Raw genomic sequence first — 16,487 nt, forward strand, 5'->3', positions numbered from 1 at the left:
TGACCAAGTATAACAAAAACACATTCATGGAGGATGGTCACAGGAGTCGAGAAATGGAATCCTGTGAACTGTGCCGCTCCTGGGGGATAAAGCCATTGCCATTCCGAAGGCATTGGCTCCTTTTTTCACAGGGTGGGCGGAAGGTCAGTTCCCCGCTTCGGGGCCTTATTAGTTGGTCTTGGAGGTCACCCTTGCCTCTTACTCCGCCTGATGTCAGGCGGTCAGGACCCCCAGGATGCTGCCCCTAAGAGGCCACTCGGTTTATACCTGCCGACCGTTTGTGACCAGGTACTTTCTAGTCACAGCAGAACCCTCAAGGTGTCTGATGAATCACCACGAGCTCGATTTTGCTCTATTCATATCCGTTTATATCTGGTTCTCAAATTTTGGTCTAGCTAAATCCCCAGACAGCTTCACGTTAGGGGAAGAATTACAGTTTCCCTTTTGCTAATCAGAAAGGTAATAGAGGCACAGATGAGTTCTCAAGCTGGCAAACGGGAAATCGACCGGCCACGGTCCCCCTAACGGGGCGCGCAGCAGCAACCACGCCGGAAGCGGGCGGCAGAGGCCCAGACCCTTCCCCCAGCGCGGGCATCTCACTTTCACCCTGCGGCGGGTGGTCTTGCCCGTGCTCGGTGCGGAGTCACGCGCCAGAGCTTCAAAGGACCGTCCGCCCAAGTAGAGCGATCGCCTAGGCGATGGAGCAAGGACATGGCGGCGGCCGAGCCATATCCCAACCCTAATCCCGAAAGGCAGCCTAGCAGGTCCGCGGGCGCGTAAAACGCGTAAAGCCCGTAGCCTCTCGGTCTGAGTCCCTGAGGCCCGTCGCGTCCCTTCCGCGCCCCCACCTGTTGGACAGCATCCCCGAGCTCCTTCTGGCCCAAGTGCTTTGGAAGCTCAACGGAAACCCAGAGGCCAGGGAATGCGACGAGCGACCATAAATATGCAGAAGAGATGGAGGCCCAGAGCGGTCGCGTGGGGCCGGGCCTTGCGGGGGTCGGGGACCTGGAGCGCGGCCCTCGCTGCCACGGCCGCACAGGCGGTGCTAACACCGAGCGGGCGGCGCCGGCGCACTCCGGACACCGAGCCTGCAAAAGGGGCCCCGGACGGGCGGCCGGACACCTCGCAGACGGCGGGCAGCGGGCGCAGCGGCCGCCGCCCCGGGGCTCCGTAACCGACCCTCGGGCCGCCGCCACCCCCGCCACAGCGGCCGCGCCCGACCCGCTCCCGCCGGGCCCCCGACCCGCGCCCCAGAGGCGCCCGCTCTCCCCAGCCTCACGGCCCGCCTGCATGGAGCCCGGCGCAGTGCCCCGCACGGCCGAGCCCGCCGCGGCGCGGGAAGCCACCGCACGCTACGGCGAGGGCAGGAAAAAGATGGCGGCGGCCGTGGCAGCGGCAACGGCGGCGGCGGCCTCGCACACGCCGCTGACGCCAATGGCGCGCGTCGGCCGACGGGCCGCGGATGGCGGCGGCGGCCCGGGCTCCGGCGAGGGGCGGGGCGAGCCGGGGAGGGGGCCGGCCGGAGGCGGAGGCCGGGCCGGAGGCTGGAGGGAGGCAGCGGGGACGGTTTGTTGTGCTCGGAACATGGCGGGCGTCGGGAGCGCGGCCGCCCCGGGAGACGGCGGCGGCGGCGGAGCGGACGGGCCGGAGCGGGACGGCCGCGGCGAGACGGAGCAGCCGGGCGGCGGAGGCCACGGTCCCCCGCCCGCGCCTCAGCACACGGAGACGCTGGGCTTCTACGAGAGCGACTGGCGGCGGGAGCGGCGCCGCAGCCGCGCAGGTGAGGCGGGCGGGCGTCGCTAGGCCGCGGCCAGGGCGCCGAGGGCAGCGGGCGCCGCCAGGGGAGCCGCGGGACGCTGGGCCGTGAGCCCCGGAGCCGCCCGGGCTGTGCGCGCCCGGAGCCGCTGCGGCCCCGAGGCTCCCCCGGCGGCGCGGCCGCTGACAGCTCCCCGGGCGTGGCCGCTGCGCGCCTCCGAGGCCCCGCGGCCAGCGCCGGGTCAGGTGTGGCGGACGGGGAGGGCTGCGGCCCGGGAAGTTCTGTTCGCGGGCACTTTACTGCCCTGAAAGGTCTTTCAGAAACACGCCTGGGGTGTCCTCACCCCTCGCTAACCCACGTCTCAAGGAACTCAAAACTGAGACGCTCAAAGCTGATTTTTAAAGTATCTTCGTGCCAAGGTGACTTTTTTCTTATGTATATTAAGAGAACTTGAGCCATAGAAGCCTGTTAACTTGTCCCCCAAATATGTGTTTCACAGCCGCAGCGAGCAACGTGGTAACAACCGTGAAGTTCAGTACTTTAGCCCGGAGCGAAAATATTTAGTAGTCCCCACAATGTTACCTATAACTTTTCCTAAGCGAAACTTAAGCCACTTAAAAAAAAAAATTGGCTGCCTAGGAAAAGATGCACGTGTGACTCCTGCCTACTTCACTGACCGGTTTAAGTCATATTGTTATCTTTTTAAGCAATAGGATTTTATTCTTATTTTTGAAGGATTTTAAAAAATTGCATTTGTGTTCATATTGCAGTTGTGTATTAGGTTTAAAAGGGGAAGGGAGATTTTGATGTGTGTTACATTGAATATAGAGTAATCGCAACATTTTAATTCTTACCTAATTCTAAGTTTTGAACAGCAACTAAACGATAATAACTCCATTACATTTCTTACAATTAAAAAATCGTTTCTGGTGTGCAGTAGGGGCTGTGTTAGCCAAGATTTCTTGTAGTTCCTGCAAATGAATGCTCAAGTTGTAAGGCTTACTGCATCATTGATCATTGATTGTCTTTGGGTATTGAAAATGTAGAGTACTTACATGCCGTAAGGCTGATCAGGCGAGATCCTGACCGATCTGCCAAATCTCAACAGCTAGACATAAGTTAGATTTTAAAGAGGTCTGTATGTTTGATAAATTAAGTACAGACTGTAATGTACCTTGTTCAGTCTTTTTCCATTAATCACTTAAAAATTCTCAACTGTTTAGTTTGGTCGTCTTGCAAGAGTATTCACTTTCTGAAGTGGCAGGATCTAAGACAAAGTATTAAATCTCTCAGTTGTCTGTTTACTTAAACTTGAACCTTAAGTGTACTTTAGTGCAAATAGAAACAACTGTGGCCAGATTTCACTGTCATTTAAAAAAAATATTTCTCAGTGTCAGGAAAAACATTTTAGAAGCCTTTTTTTGTTGTTTGCATGCCCAGAAAATGGAGTTGTCAGGAGCCTTTTGATGTGCACAGACATCTGGCTCTTGGTGTAACCTGTGACACCGTGCCCCTAGCCCTTCCTGGGGCGGGGCTGGTACCTGGTGCCATGGACTTCTGTAGACTTCACACCTCACACACGTTCTTCGTCAGCATGGGTTACCTACTGGTCATGGTTTACTCAACATGTTTGAAGCTGGGCTTCTAACCCATAGTTGGAGAAAAGTCATTATCAGGGAGACACTGCTCACTTTACTGGTTGGGGGTAGTCCTTATCATTTCCCAAATAACATTTGTTTTGTGTGAGAAGAGATGACATTGGCAACTCTTGGGGATCAGGACTTAGGAATCAGGAATATTTCAGCTGGGGTCACCAGTGGGTGTTGTGCCACCAGGGCCTCTCCATGGGCCCATTATTATCTCCCCCATGTCTGTGTGCTGCTAGTCACACAGCTCTTGCCCCTGCTGGCATCCACCCTCTAAGTCTAATGTCGCATTGGTCAGAGGCATCATCGTTGGACACTAGAATTCTTTAGGCCGTTCAAAGATGCCCAGGCTGCTAAGTGCTTCTGCGTGCACACTTATCCTCCAACATTGCTCCCTCCACTGTTGGGTAACCTTTCCTTCTTCTGTCCAAAAGTTAGAAAACGATAGCTGGCCTGGGCCGGAGGGCCTTTGAGTGGCACCACCTAGCGACCTGGGAGAACCACTTCTCCTGAATCAAAACGTCGTCCAAGGCTAGGTGCTTGCAGTTCCAGTGTCACTTGTCCATTTTTTATTCTTTGGTGCTGCCTCTGATATTCTAGTCCTCCTCTCCGATTTACGGCAACTTTTGTCTTTCCTTTTGGAAGTTATAATTTTGCTGTTTTGGCGGCCTGACCATCAGTTAGTTCCAGAGTCCCCTTCATCATTTCTGCCAAGGTATTTAGGGCACTTGTAAATAAGAGATTTGTTGGCTGTCCTAACAGCGTGGGATTCCATAAATGAATATACAGATTAGGTGCTTATCCAAACCTTCTCCATCTGAGTAAAATACTTCAAAACATAGTATTTGAGGTTCATATTTTTTGTTTTGTACCTGTCATTGTTCATTTACATATTGGAAAATATATGTGAATATTTGTGTGTTAACAGATGTATATACCATATACATGTATCAATATAAAGTGTTAGCTTTCTTTTTGCTGCTCCTTTCAAATTCTTCTAATCACGTAATTCCCTGAACTCTCTCTCTGACTAACATGTAGCCTGGTAGTGGGCTGAAACTTTTCTCAGGTGCTAGTACTTATCGTACTGCAGTTAGAAATGGGTATCCGTTCATCATTCGTGTTTTCCTTCTCAGAATGGTATTGTGCGTTCCACCATTGCGTTATGCAGTCACTGGTCTCGCACTTGGTATAGTGGTCATCAAGAACTGCAGAGTCATCCCTTTTGTCTTTTTCTTACTCTTGATAATACTACCAACTTCTGTTATTCTTTTTGACATAAGACCAGATAATAAGTCCATATACTGTATTTTTGTGCTTGTTCCCCACTTCGCTCATCTGTAAAAGTTGTCGATGGGAGTGTTTTGTATAACCGTATTCCCATTTAGGAATCTAGCGGAGCAAGTCAACTTTGGTCTAATAATTAGGCAATCTGTTCTTGGCTTGGTTCGGTTGTTGAATGCTTTGTAAACTGTATGCTTGTTTAAACTGCTTGCCTAATCCATTTGGCTTTGTTTCATAACTCCACTACTAAATAGTTTAGTGTCTGAAGTATCTAAGTTGGCTCTGGTAGCCAGAGATTTAACAGTAGAAGACTTGGTGTAAAATAAGGATAACACCTGCTTGTAACGATGCAGCAACACCTATATAATGCAGGTGTTGGAGTACACACAGCGATAGGGATGGGCAAACAATAGTATTTCTGATTGTAACAGTGCCACAGGGCCCATTTTTTCATTTTTAAATGGTGACTTTTCACTGGCAGTGCTGAAGCTGTTGTCCATCTCTTCTGCTTTTCTCGTTCTGTACCAATTTTCAACTTCTTTACCTCCATAAGAGAATGGAGAATGAACAGAGGCAGGAAGAAAGACTAAAACCCAGAAAAACCAACTGATCATCTTTATTAGACGTTCCCACAAAAGATTTTGAGTGGGACAAAGATCTTAACTGTTTATATTCCCATATCCTAGTATTTGTGTGCTTAAAAATTTACATAGTTCTTACAAGTAACATTTTTATTTATCAGTGTTTGTTTTATATATATATATATTTATATTATATAGCCAGTATTTATTAATTTAACCAGTCCTCATCCTTTGTAGAATAATGTTACATAATTATCCATATGGCCCCAAATTTATTCTGATGTATGATTTAAGTCTGTTATTCTGAAATTATACTGTAGAATCTGTTAATTTCTCATTTACAAAGGAAAATCAGAATAACCATAACAATGGCTAAGAAATTACTTGGAGCAACCACAACCCTGATACACGTAAGGTAAGATTAGCTTCTTTTCTTCTGAGAAAGTATTGCTCAGCTTTTAAAATTTTCACTTGCTTAGCCAATACATGTAAATTAAACAATGAGAGGTTCTTCATTTTGGTCTTTGACCAGTTCAATATCTTGGCTTTTTTAAATGTTTAACTTCAACCCTGTTTATCCTCCAAAATTCAGCCTTAGCTGCTCATTTGTGGCCCAGTTTGGGGAATGCTTGTGTAAAAGTCTTTGGATGGACTATATAGCCTGGACTGTCAGATGAATGATACTCTGGTTCCATTTTTAGTCTTTAACCTTGTAACATTGTGACTTTGGAAAAAGTTACTACTCTTTTTGTATCTGCTTTCCACCTGTACATTTGTAATTTATGAATATTCTGCCTATTTTTTACTTCCCTGAATGAGACTATAAACAGTTTGAGGGCCTTAAAAACTTGAATGGTACCTTTACTACACTTGACTCAGGAAGGCAGAATTGCAGTTGTATTGATTCCTAGTTGGCCTTGTACAGGTGTGTCTCTATATTTGTCTAATAAGCTTACATATTTGTATAGTCAACTTACATTTAGTATTTTAGTGTAACCTTAGTAAAGTTATTATAAAAATTTTACATTATTGAAGACTATGAACATTTGCATGTTTCATAATGTTTCCCTAGCAATTAAACCAATAGTACTTTACAGTTTCTTAATGGTCAGTGGTATTTTAAGAAAGATATAGTTAGATCTATTACTGAACATATAGATATATTTATGATTACTCATTACTTTTAATTAATACCTTTTTATCCTGAGTTCCAAAAACAAGCTATGTCAGAAGACAAACATAGTATTTCTTCTTTTACGGATGAGGAAAAAGCAATTTATACTATATTTTCTCTCAATTTAAGATACTGGATCACAGAACATTTCTGTGGTAGGAAAGGAATGTTGATTAGAAATGCTCTGGAGGAATAGTTTATGATTGTTATTATTTTCCTTATATTAAATATTTACAATCGCCAAACCTTAGTTCTAATGTAGAAGCACTTATTTATGTAATTAAATAGAAAAATGCTTCTATTTTTAAAAGACTTTTACTGAAATTTCTTCTTAGTGAGAGCTGGATAAATAAACAAATTGATGGTTAAAATGGTTAAGTTAATATTTAAAAATAAACATCTGGAACATTTTAGTTTGGCAAATAATTTGCTCTTAAAATATAGAGACAGATGTTTGGCATAACAAATGAGAGTGACCCTTTTGCTAAGGAAGAATGAAATGCCACCACAGTATGGAAAAAGTTAAGGCACACTTAGCTGGCAGAATTCTTGAAGAGTGGTTCTCACAGATAAAAGAGCAACAGCCTTCCTAAATAATTAGCCAGGTGGCTACACCTAGCATCCCAGAACAAGTATTCAGTTAAGTCTGTAAAAGGTAGAACAATGTTTAAAACAATGAAAACAAACAGAAACACTGAAACACAGTTACATGTTGGAACTGAAGATTAAGTAGCATCATGCAGAATATGTCCACCGCCAGGGAAAGGTGGGAGTGAGCTTGACAAAGCAGGACGGACAGCTTAATAGCTCAGGCTGTGGGGCAACAAAATCCCCTTCTTCAGTGTGAATCAAAGGGCTCTTTCTGACTGACTGAGGCTAGATTAGGGCTAGGTCTTATATCATTGTCAGCTAGATGGATGATAATTACGGTTTAGGAGAGAGAGCATACAGAACTTGGAATTCAAAGATCTAGGTTCTAGTCCTAATTTGTCCCTTAACTTTTCAGTGACTTCAGACATATCTCTTAACCTCTATGAGCCTCAGTTTCTTCATTTGCAAAATATGAATGCCATTACCTGCTCTCTTTAGGTCTCAGGATTGTGAAAATTTTGCGCTGTAGTGTGTTGCCATAGCTTTGTAAACTGTCTTTTGCTGTAAAGTGGGAGGGTCCTAATCCTTTAAACAGGGCCAATTCTCCAGAAGTGGGGGAGAAGGAGGTAAGAGAAAGCTTTCTAAATATTTCACCCCATGAAGCTTGGTTCTTCTGTTAGTGTTGTCTTAACGTATCTTTTGAAACCATTCCCTAGCCCATTAGTATGGTGTTGGTTGTACACCAACCTATCCTTAGATTCAGAACTCACATGGGAAAGGTGAAGATATAAGGTACCTACTTTCAAAGAGTTCATAAGGGGGCCAGCTAATTAGCAGTGTAACTTCATAGAAGTAAACCCGGGGTGCTCTAGGGGAGCACAGAGAAAGGGGGGGGTTTAGAAGGGGCCCCAGTTTTCCAGAAAGAACACAGTGGCCTTTTTACAAAAGCATTTGAGACAATGACAGGCTAAACAATCTAGTGCCAAAAAGGATGTGCTTTAGGGATAGATTGCTTGATTTTGAATTCTGGCTGTACCATTTGCATCCTCTGTGACCTGGGAGGCCTCCTAAACCTCTCTGTACCTTTTTCCTTCAACTACAAAGTGGGCATAACAGTAGATCCTGCCTCATAATTATGAGGGTTGTACACTCAAAACATGTTTTTATTATTTGATTTTTCTAAGTTCTTACTTTTAAATTATCCATTGTATAGTCTAAATTGGTGTTTATAACTAAAATCCTTACATTTCTAGAGGTAGTATCCTGATGTAACACTGTTTTGTATTTACAATATAGTTAAACTTTCAGGGGTTTATAGTGTATAAATTGTTTGCAGAAAATTAATACTTGGTTACATGGTTTGTTAATACACTTATCTGTCATATTACTCTTATCCTTGGAAACAGGAATGCAGAAGTACCATTAGTAAACATTAGATAACCACTAACCCGGAACTGGTGAATACTACAAATCTTGTGAAATTAATAGTAAGTAGTTCAAGACATTGTGTCACACTTTGCAGTTTTCATATACTTTCAAAGACAAATCTCTCAGTCCCTCAACCATCCTATGTGGAAGGCAAGCAAGTAACACTGCTTGAAGCCTCAGTTTTCTCTTGTGTGAAGTTTTCTCTTGTGTGAAGTGATCTCTGACTTGAGCAGAGTCACAAGACTAATGCGTGACAGAGCTGGTGCCAGAAGCCCCTTCTTCCCATTGCTGATCTTGTGCTTTTCTTGAGGATCAAAACATAACAAAACTCTTGTTATGGTAAAAGCTCCATCATCTGCAGTCATCAGGGAAGACACCATTGTGGAAGATAATCTTCTAAATAAACAAGGGTATAGCTATTTCAACCTTTTGGATTAATTTGTGTTTTACAATTTTAAATTATGTGATAACCTGTTTCTGTATCTCCTTAACATGGCTGACATGCTAATGGGCTGCCCAGCTTCCCTCCCTGCACTTACTGTGAATAATGTGTCTCCCCTTCCCATACCCCAGGACACTCACTGGCTGTGACTACCTCGTGGCACCCTGTCCTCCCAGAGGTAGAGGTTTCAGTACCTGTTGGGTGACCCTATGAATCATTCAGAGACCCACAGTAGAGGCTCCTTACCATCAGTGGCTGCTGCATCCAGTGAGACACCAGGAAGGGGCTTGTCACTCTGTCTCTGCTGACTCTCCCAGGCTCAGAATAATTCTGTCTCAGCCATAGTTTCTCTTCTCAGAAATCTGGTATTCTCTGCTTTTGCTCCTTCTCATAGCTGGTTCTGTTTTTGTCCTCTCTCTGCCACACTTCTCTGCGATTTTTCTTCCTCTTCTCTCATCCATAGTCCTTCAGCAAGCATTTGATGAGCACCTATTATGTGCTGTGCCCTGCAGATGCAGACACTAAAGGAAAAGAACTACCCACAAAAATGAGTGTAATATGGTGCAGGGAAGCATGGCAGGGGCAGCTGCTGTGGGAGCTGAGTGAAGGAAAGGATGGATTCTGCCTGGGAAACCTGGGGATGTCTTCAGGGAGCAGGTGACATCTGCTCGTGTTCACCTGTGGAAAACAGCAAAGGAATTCCCAGGCCAACAAACAGTGGGAACCATTTTGCAAGACTGAAGAGTCATGTAGCTAGAGAGTCATGACCTAGAGATTCAGGGCAGGCAGGCTCGAGGCATGGCTGAAAGGATAGCCAGGTCCCAAGTTGTAAGGGATCTGGTGTCGCCACTGCTGAGGTATAGGACCATTCTTGGAGGCAATAAGAGCCACCGAGGGTGGCGGTAGCCAGTCTGTGAGCATGCTGAGTCTGGCTGCCCCGCCAAGTTAGGGCAAAGGGAGGGAAGATTGGAAAGAGGGTGCCAGCAGAAGCTTTTGCAGCACTCTGGAGAGAGATCATGAGGACCAAATGAGGTGGAGTGTGGAAGAAGGCAAAGTCAATACATGGTTCAGAAGAGGAACCCCTAGGGCTTGGTGCCAGAAGAGGGAGGTGGGCAGATTCAGCCCTGAGCTGTTCGCGTGGAACCCTGTTACTGGCAATGCTGTGAGCTCAAGTCAGGGCTGCAGGAGGGCATGGAGCTAGTGGGGAAGGTGCCAAGCTGGCTTTGCAGGTGAAGGTGGAGTCCGTGGGGGTTGCAGATGGTGTTGCCAGGAAGCAGTTGGAAATACAGGTTTAGGCTTTGGAGTCAGAGCTGAAGATATGGTGATTTCAGGATTTAGATGATAGTTCCAACCTTAAAATGCCAAGGACAATATATACAGGAAAAAAGAAAGAAAAAAGAAGGTGACGGAGGACATGTCAGAATACAGCCTTGAAGGATGGCTGGTGTTTTACTGTAACTCATTGTCTTGTTAGGATGTGGCAAACAGAGCACTGAGCCAGCAAACACTCAAGCGGAGGAGGAGCTGCCAGAGAGACGTAGGTCAGAAAGGTTGGCAGCTTGAGGGGCAGGAGAGCCACCGGTGGAGGGGCGGCAGGCAGGAATCGGGAGCCACAGTCGTGCTGCTCAGCGACTGTGGTGAAGTGATCTTTGGGGCTCCTGACTCACAGCTCACTGCATCGGTGAAGGTGGGTGTAGTGCAGCCTCCTGCTTTCTGAGGGTTCTGTTGCTTCTCAGGTTCTATGTGGAAAAATTGATATTTATAGATAGCAGCTAATTGAAACATCCTTTCCTTTCTAATTAGAAAACTGACTGAATGAGTAAAAGTATAATTTTTATCTTTCAGTAGTTCTGGCTGTCTTGTTTGCTTCTCAGAAGGCTTTCTTTCTCTCCTCTTCAGGCAGCAGCTCTTGTTCTGGATCTAGCCAGCCTACATCATATTAGAAATTCCTAACCAAAACTTTTACTCCACATAGATTTGGTTATACGAAGGCCTTTTAATCTGAACATCTGTTAATATACACAGTACAGTTCACATCTTGTGTATGGGGCTTCAACTGTAAATGTAGGGAAAGGACAACGCCCATGGTATGTGTGGTGACTTGGCCTGCCTTGCACAAGGCTAGAGTAGGAGAAGTCTGCTTTAGCTCCGTCTTTTCCAGTCCCCAGTAAGCCAAGGTATTGCCAACTCGCCAGATGGATTAGGAATCTGGCATTTAAAGAAGTGTGTCTGTGTGTAATTTTTTTTTTGTATAGTATAATCTCTCTATATAAGTAAGCTACTTGGCTTGATGCTTAAGAACTAGTAATCTGTTCTAGTGCCAGGAGGAAGTAAGCTGTTTCAGGCCCATCAGAATATAGTTAAGTCTGTTTATGAATCTTCCTGCAAGCTTTTCAAGGATATTTTTAACTACTCTTTTCCTCATACCTTCAGACTTTTAAATCCTGGCACTCACCTAGATACAAATCCTTAGGTCAATACTCATGAGTGAAATCGACCTTCCTTGATTGTCATTTTTTGGAAGGAATACCAACACTGCATTTGGTGAGAGGACCACAAGGCCAGCAGAGAGCAAAGAGGGCAGTTTGACACCTTTGGTATTCTGAGTTCTGAAGAGTCTGAGCCTCCTAGAGAATGAGAGCAGGTAGTAGTTGGGAAGTAAGGGGTCCTGTGAGAGTCACTGAGGGATGGGGTGTCAGAGAATCATAACATGTGGGAAATAGTTAGGACCAGACTATAACCACCTCAACAAGTCTGCCAGTTACAGCCAACTGCAGAGTACTGTTGACCCTTGAACAACATGGGGGTTAGGGGTGCCAACTCCCTGCTCAAAAATCCATAGGTAACTTTTGACTCCCCAGAAACATTACCAATAATAGCCTATGGTTGACTGGAACCTGGACCAATTATGTTAACACATATTTTGAATGTTGTATTATTAACACATATTTTAAATGTTGTATGTATTATATAGTATATTCTTATCAGTATGTATCAATATATCAATCACACATATTTTGAATGTTATATGTATTAGGTACTGTATTCTTACCATAAAAGTAAGCTAGAGAAAAAAAAACTTTCAAATTGTAGCAAATCTCTGAAAAATTGTCCAATATGTTTATTGAACAAAATCTGCACTCAAGTGGATTCATGCAGTTCAAACCTGTGGTGTTCGAGGCTCAGCTAACTGTATTCAGCCTCTCTTGGCCTCACTTTCCTCACCTGAGTCAGGAAGACTTGGGGTGAATTAGCTTCAGAAGAGCAGAGGAAGCAGGTGGACAAAGCCAAGGAAAGGGAGAGCTTCCATGTCTAATTGAGATTCTGCTTTGTATGACTTAGGATTATCATCTCGTTGGTAAGCCTTCTCCTAAGGAAATGGCATTATTCAGACACTTTTGCAGGATCTCTGAGGAGGAAGAAGGAAGAAGTTGTACCAATATCCCTGTTGTTCACTCCGGACAGTTCTTGGACTGACGCAATGCCTGTTAAGTGGCTTGGTCTCTTTCTGTATGTGTGTGTGTAAATAATCATTGATACATAAAATATCCATTTTATATATACTCGATGTCGACACTTTTTACCTCTCTTCTATCTCTCCATCAGTCCAAGTTCTGGATCAGCTATAACAACCAGGACTGCTCTTAAAAACACTTTTCTATTTTGGCTCATCGTAATCATTCCTTCTATATTCCTGTAGCATTTCACACAGAACAGCAATTTTCTTAACAATCTTTGCTATCACTTGTGTGTAACAGTTCAGTTCTGGGCACGGAATTATAGATTATTTTATTCTTTTTGTTTCACATATATATTATTTAGGGCCCCAGCTAGCATGTAAGTTCCTTGATAAATACTGTTTTTTTTTGTTTTGTGTGATTTTCTTTTTCTATAGAGCTTTCATTGTTGAGGTTCCTCAGTGCTGAACTAACAAGAGGGTACTTCCTTGAACATAATGAGGCCAAGTACACAGAAAGAAGAGAAAGAGTGTACACTTGTTTGCGAATACCAAAAGAATTGGAAAAGGTACCGTTTTTTTTCTATTACCAGACATCATTTTGAAAGTTATGTCAACATTTTATTTATCCAAAAATAACTGCAAACAGCTTGAGTTGAGTTTTTAAAATATTAAAATAATCTAATCGTAAGTAATTAAATATATTAGGGGAGTAGGATTTCCCATTGAGGAAGATGCTTTAAAGTCTGTGTTTAGTGTAAGATTCAGTGATTCTTAACTTTGCTACTTATTAAACTTACCATATTTCTATTTGTGTCCCATACAAATAACTTTCCAAGGAATTAATCTCTACTTACTCTAGATCTCTACAGTTTGGGTTTCCCAAAAGCAGTATTTTTTCCATTCAGCATGATAAATTATGAATTTCAGCCTTTTATAAGGTTTCAGTTTCTCAAAAAAACCCTCATAGTTAAAAATCTAAGGGGCAGTTTCTTTAAAGAACAAGATGATTCATTTCACTTCCTCACAGAAAATATCTCATAGGCTAAGCCTCATAACAGCAGCACGAGCTCTTTACACAGCATATTCCCCAGATTGTGTCTGTGCTGAGACCGGTCAGATATGACAAGAAGTATGCTCTTTTTCCTCTGCATTGCTAGAGTTGGTGAGTCTGAGTAATTCCAGAATTTCTGCTACGAGGAAAGAATTAAGAAATAATTTATATTAGAACATGTTTTCATACTTCTATAGCAACATAAAACTTATAATAGTTAGATCATTTCCTTAGAATCACATTTCCTGAGTGGCTATCAAAGAGTTCTGTTGTTTTGCTTTATCAGTATATTGTAATAAAGAGATGTGTGTGTATAACCATGAGAAGTAAGGATTGCACCGGTTTGACTGATGTCCTTTTATTTTTGACAATCCATCCATATGGTAGAATAAGGGAGTCAGGTGCAGAGAGACGTTTGGAGAAACATTGCTTCACACAGGTTCATATGCTGAGTTTTAGGCAGTCTTGTGTTAGGATGAGATTGGGAGCTGGGGGCGTGAGCAAAGACTTGGGAGGGAACAGCTATGACAATGTGGCAGGCCTTTGGTCCTGATCATTAGTCTGCTCAGTTGTTCCTGGGCTGCTGCTTTTCTGGGGGTCCAGGGTTCCGGAGGGACCAGAGCCTGTCAAATGAGAGGGGAGGTGGCAGAGCAGAGGCAATCTCTGCAGCTCTGCTCCCCCAGTGCAGCAGCCCTTTATTTTGTATACTGGAGCTTATTTAAGACTTTGTCTGGAGGGGGAGTAATGGTTCTTCCGCATGCAAAAAAAAAGCCAATTTATGTGTCTTTTTTAAAACACTTCAACCTGTTTTCAAAGCTCACCTTTTCCTTCCAGTGATAAGCCAAGAGGGGAAGTGTGAGGACACATTGCAGAGGCAGCTGGGCGGATGGTCTGCTGGGGCCTGCGTTCCTGTGCAGGATGGTGTCTGCCACACTCAGGTTCTACCACCTGGTCTCCACAGGGGGAGTCTTTTCTCCCACCTGTCAGAGCAGTTCTGGACTCCCCCTTTTCTCTGGGGAGAGCACACAGGGATTTGCCTCCAGTCCACACCTGACCGGACATACCCAGCGACCACTGCAAAGCAGGGCCATGTCTCTGAGCCCTTTGTTCACCCCTCCTGGGACAGAACTAAGTAGCAATGGCGACATCCCTTCATAATTCTGTCCCACATCCTTGTCACTTTGCCAGCATCATTGAAATAACAAGCAAGTTTCTGGGTAGATTTCTCACAGAAACTTGTAAGCATTTCTTGTTAGTTACTGTGAATATAAGGTGTCCTCTGGGGAAAATGCCTGCAGGTCTTGATGAACTTTTACTATAAACCAGCATTTTTCAAACCACATGTGGTCCTTACGGGACCACTGATGGGTAGAGTAACCCATATGGTAAAGTGTAATCAATTAGGGTTTTTTTTAAAAAAAGAGAACAAAGAAAGTATCAGAGTGCATTGTCTGTACTAAGAGTAAGAATTTTTCATGAAACATTGGTTTCATGTGTCTGAATACAAAGTGTAAAACGTCAGAAAAGTTGAATTAACATTAGTCATGTGCAATCATAACAATGTTCAAATCCTATTTGTTTCCCATGCCAGAGGCTTTTGGCTTTATGTCTATTTTACAACATTTAATTTAGTCTTTTAGAATGACACCTCAGAAGCTTTATTGCTTAAAATGTAGTAAAGGATGTCATGTTTTTCAGTTTAGAGCAATTTCTAAGACTAAGTGAGATGTAGAGGAAAGCAGAGTTTGGGTTTCAGTTTAATTCTAGGCTTAAGTATTTCTTTTATCAGCATGAATTCCCTCAGATATCTCAAAGACCTTTATTTTAAATGAGTAGCGATTCACTTCAGGCTTTTATAAGAGTTGGGAGGCTGTTTAGACATTCATGTCAATAAATTATTTTTTATTGGTTTCCTTTGTGTTTACCTTGCCTATCCTAATATATATAATGCCTCACTCATTTTTTTCTTGTTTTTTGGTAAAAGCTGTGATATTTTTATCTAGCCTTTTCAGGAAGAGAAACTTGATAATTAAAGAGCACTTCAATTCTACAAGGGTTGCACATACTATAAAACATGTAATAAAAGTTCATACTTTAAAGTCAAGAGAAAGATGACCTCAATATTTCTTCCCAAACCTGTTTTTGAATGTAAAAAAAAAAAATCCCAGAGTTTTTGTGTAGTATTGTCAGTGGATAAACATGTTGTGTTTGACATTTAATAAAGGTGGATTGCTCATATATTTAAAGTAGTATTTCCAATTATTAGCACATTTTCATATTGGACTTTCCATTCTAATATAAAGGTATACTATGTCGGAGTGTTTTCTGGCTTCGGGGGAATGTTTCTTTTCCCCCACACATCCCCTTTCCCCCATGCTGGCACTCCCCTTGGGTTCTCATCCCAGATCTGTTACTGATTGTTTGTGTTGTCCACTTTGAGGGCTGCATTTTCCATACAACCAAGGAGGTTGAACTACATTCTGCATTCTAAGTACACAGGCAAGCTAGCAGGATGGTGAAAGGCATGAGTCCTAACGCCAGCCTGCCTGGGGTTAGTCCTGGCTCCATAGTTTATTAGCTGGAAAACCTTTAGCAATTCACTTCTGTCCACGTGCCTTTGTTTTCTCATCTGTATATGAATTTTTAATATCTTTCACAATCCTCACTTCATCAAGCTGGGGACTGCCCTGCCCTGGGAGTACCAGAGACACTTGGGAAGGCTTCTTGTCCTGAGGTTGCATCCTGGGGCTGTCTCTGCAGGTGTGGTAGCTCTCCTCTGGGGATCTGCACAGCAGGAGGTTACGGGGAGAGGCTAGTTTTTAAGGTTCCTTCTGTGTTGCACTTTTATCTCATGTTATATTTTTAATTTTCCTGTCTTTCTTGCTACTGAACTTGACTCTTCTAACCCTGCAAGGGACATGATTTTCTGACTCTCAGCCTTTTTGGATGCCTGACCACAGGCAGAAAGAGCCTTTAGAGAAAACTGTTTTCTTCCCACTTTCTTTTTAGCCAGACTGTCTTAGAGTGAAGCTTTTCTTTCTCATGAAGGATTTGGATAATAGTCCTGAGAGGTA

General features: G+C 43.7%; 1 protein-coding gene across 3 annotated transcripts in view; it reads left to right on the top strand.

The window, feature by feature from the left end:
* The first annotated feature begins 508 nt into the window (after positions 1-508).
* Positions 509-16,487, top strand: part of TAPT1 (transmembrane anterior posterior transformation 1) — a 61,858-nt gene continuing 45,879 nt past the window's right edge. For 2 of the 3 annotated variants that reach the window (XM_036990563.2, XM_073237806.1), the window contains exons 1-2: positions 509-1,780; positions 12,798-12,928. In XM_036990563.2, the coding sequence (XP_036846458.2) occupies positions 955-1,780; positions 12,798-12,928 (957 nt within the window). In that variant the 5' untranslated portion in view covers positions 509-954. The remainder of the gene's footprint in view (positions 1,781-12,797; positions 12,929-16,487) is intronic. The other variant, XM_036990559.2, reaches the window with a different exon arrangement.

The sequence above is a fragment of the Manis javanica genome, chromosome 5 (assembly GCF_040802235.1).
Source record: "Manis javanica isolate MJ-LG chromosome 5, MJ_LKY, whole genome shotgun sequence".
Taxonomy (NCBI): domain Eukaryota; kingdom Metazoa; phylum Chordata; class Mammalia; order Pholidota; family Manidae; genus Manis; species Manis javanica.